The sequence below is a fragment of the Sceloporus occidentalis genome, unplaced genomic scaffold (assembly GCF_023333645.1).
Source record: "Sceloporus occidentalis isolate IW3139 unplaced genomic scaffold, rSceOcc1.0.p SCAF_1, whole genome shotgun sequence".
Taxonomy (NCBI): domain Eukaryota; kingdom Metazoa; phylum Chordata; class Lepidosauria; order Squamata; family Phrynosomatidae; genus Sceloporus; species Sceloporus occidentalis.
The window spans coordinates 75,377,471-75,379,685 of record NW_028316981.1 but is presented as its reverse complement, the minus strand read 5'-3'; the positions used below and the strand labels follow the sequence as shown (position 1 = coordinate 75,379,685).

The 2,215-nt window shown below is 41.5% G+C and overlaps 1 protein-coding gene across 1 annotated transcript; it reads right to left on the bottom strand.

Moving 5' to 3' along the window:
• Positions 1-751: 751 nt before the first annotated feature.
• On the bottom strand, positions 752-1,692 carry LOC149321620 (taste receptor type 2 member 3-like). The gene has a single exon (XM_089515093.1). The coding sequence runs from the start codon at positions 1,690-1,692 to the stop codon at positions 796-798; it is 897 nt and encodes a 298-aa protein (XP_089371219.1). The 3' UTR covers positions 752-795.
• Between the last annotated feature and the right edge of the window lie 523 nt (positions 1,693-2,215).

The window sequence follows — 2,215 nt, the reverse complement described above, 5'->3', positions numbered from 1 at the left end:
TTTAGTTATTTTAAAACACCCCATTTCTCTTATTTGTTGTGGAGTCCAAGTCTCGTTTTGTCTGCTAATATGCTTCATTGAGTAGTAAAGTTTGTTTTACACCAAGTACCTTTAACTGGAGTGTTTGTTGCTTTCTTGCTCACTTGCTTTTTTTCGGATTGTTTAAAGTGTTAGTGGAGCTTAACCCTTGGGAAAGGGGCTTGCCCTCTGCTGGCTTGACCTCTCCTTCCAGGCTGTCCGCACTCTGTTTTCTCAGATCTTTTTTCTTGTGGGTGCACTAGGATCAATCTGTCAATGGAAGAGGGCCCTTCTGTTTCCCCTTTATCAGGGGGAACAATTTCTTCACCTCAAAACCTCTGAGGAAAAGCTAATCCCTGCAACAAGTGATCACCATGCAGAGCAGTCTTACACACCAACTGGTGCGCCCACCATGTCAAGGAATGGTGTTTTTAATTGGTGTATATTTGTCTGCTGTACATTTATTCCTATGAGGGTAGACTTCAGAAACATAGCCATGTTAGTCTAGAACAGGGATGGGGTACCTATGGCTCTCCGGGTTCTGACGAACTGCCATTTCAGTCATGCCTCCCCACCAGCCAAGATGAAGGAGGTTTTAGCCAGGCTCTTGAGGGCATGGTTGCAGTTCTTACCCTTACCGTGACACTACATTCAAAATTAACCATCACTAATGGAGTTGACTTTGCTCTTTTTGTGTTCTTATTTTCCTGCTTTTGTTACAGTGTATATTATACTCTATAACTGGGGCCAACCACATCTAGCATGGTCCTCAAGAAGTTAAGGCTTTGGTCTTTGAAGCATATGGGTAAATGCCTGCTTTAGTTTGGCGTTTGTCAGAATCAGGATGGCAGCCTGAGCTGGGGAGTACGCCATCACCATTGTATTGGCAAAGAATGATTCAATTATCCCCGGATCCAAGGTCAGACTCCTGCTGTGTGCCACAAAAAACAAAATGTAAAGGAAGAGGAGGGAGAGCACTGTCCCAGCTGCCTTGATATGAGCTTTTGTCTGGAAACTCCTCAGATGGGATTCTTTACTTGTCATTCGGCACACATGTCCAGAGAGTGAGGTAACAACTAAAAAGGAACACAACAAAACAATAACCAGGGGACAAACAGATCCAATAGTTGAAAAGAACAAATTAAAACGTATGAAATATTCTATTTTTGATTGTTCTTGGCTCTTTCTTGTCACATTGGTTGTCATGTTTTTTTGAGGTGGTACATAAACATTACTGAATGTCACAATCAAAGTAAACAAGGAGATGAGCAGAGATCCCACAAGGAAACGCGTTATTAGCCCTGATAGCCTCAGTTTGCACCAAAGGAAAAGGGCATGGGTGCTGTTCACGATCTTGATGCAGTAGAAGAAACACAGTAAGGCAGTGAGCCAAAATCTGAATATCACAGCAAAGAAGACAAAGGAGTAGCATATCTGAAAATTTAAATAACTGAAAACTGATGCAGAAGCGATAATGTAGAATACAGCAAGGGCAATTGTTACACACAAATTGGACAGACCCAGGCTTAGAAAAAGTTGTTCACTGGATGCAAGGCTCCTGCATTTGGTCCATTGAGTGATCATCATCTTAACAATAAAGCCATTAGAGATGAGCCCACTGATGGCCAAGAGAACTATAGATACCCAACAGGCAATGGACTCACCATGACACATATCTCTTGAATTTCTGGTTCTTGCACTGGATGCTGTAGAGGATTTTATTTATACAACCCAAATTGCTGAGCACAAGTAGAGAATGGTGGTATCATACCTGCGTTGTACATTTTAATACCCTGGAAAGTATGCTAATAAACTATTCATCACACCATGCAAATTAATGAGTTTCTCATGTTGCCTATTTCCTTACTGCTTCCGTCTGGAACAATTGTATTGGTGCAGACTACACAGAATCAAGCTTTTTGCTTTTTATTTAATAGGAGGAATTATGCTCAGTTGGTGGCTGTGTGAAAAAAGATGGTTTGATACAGAAAAAGAGGGTTTGATACAGTCCATTTGCTTGGCCTAAGGAAAGAAATGACAGGCGTGTGAAGATATGACTATTGAAAGAAAGAACCCTAACGGTACTATTCAGTACTGGAACGTTCTTCCACAAAGGCTAGGTTGGTCCCCTCCCTGCTTTCCTTTCTCTAGCAGGCAAATATATTTTATTCAAGCAGAGGCTTTTATACAGAGTGTG

What these genes read in the sequence shown, in the direction of transcription:
- LOC149321620 (XM_089515093.1), bottom strand. Translation starts at nt 1,692, where the DNA reads ATGTGTCATGGTGAGTCCATTGCCTGTTGGGTATCTATAGTTCTCTTG.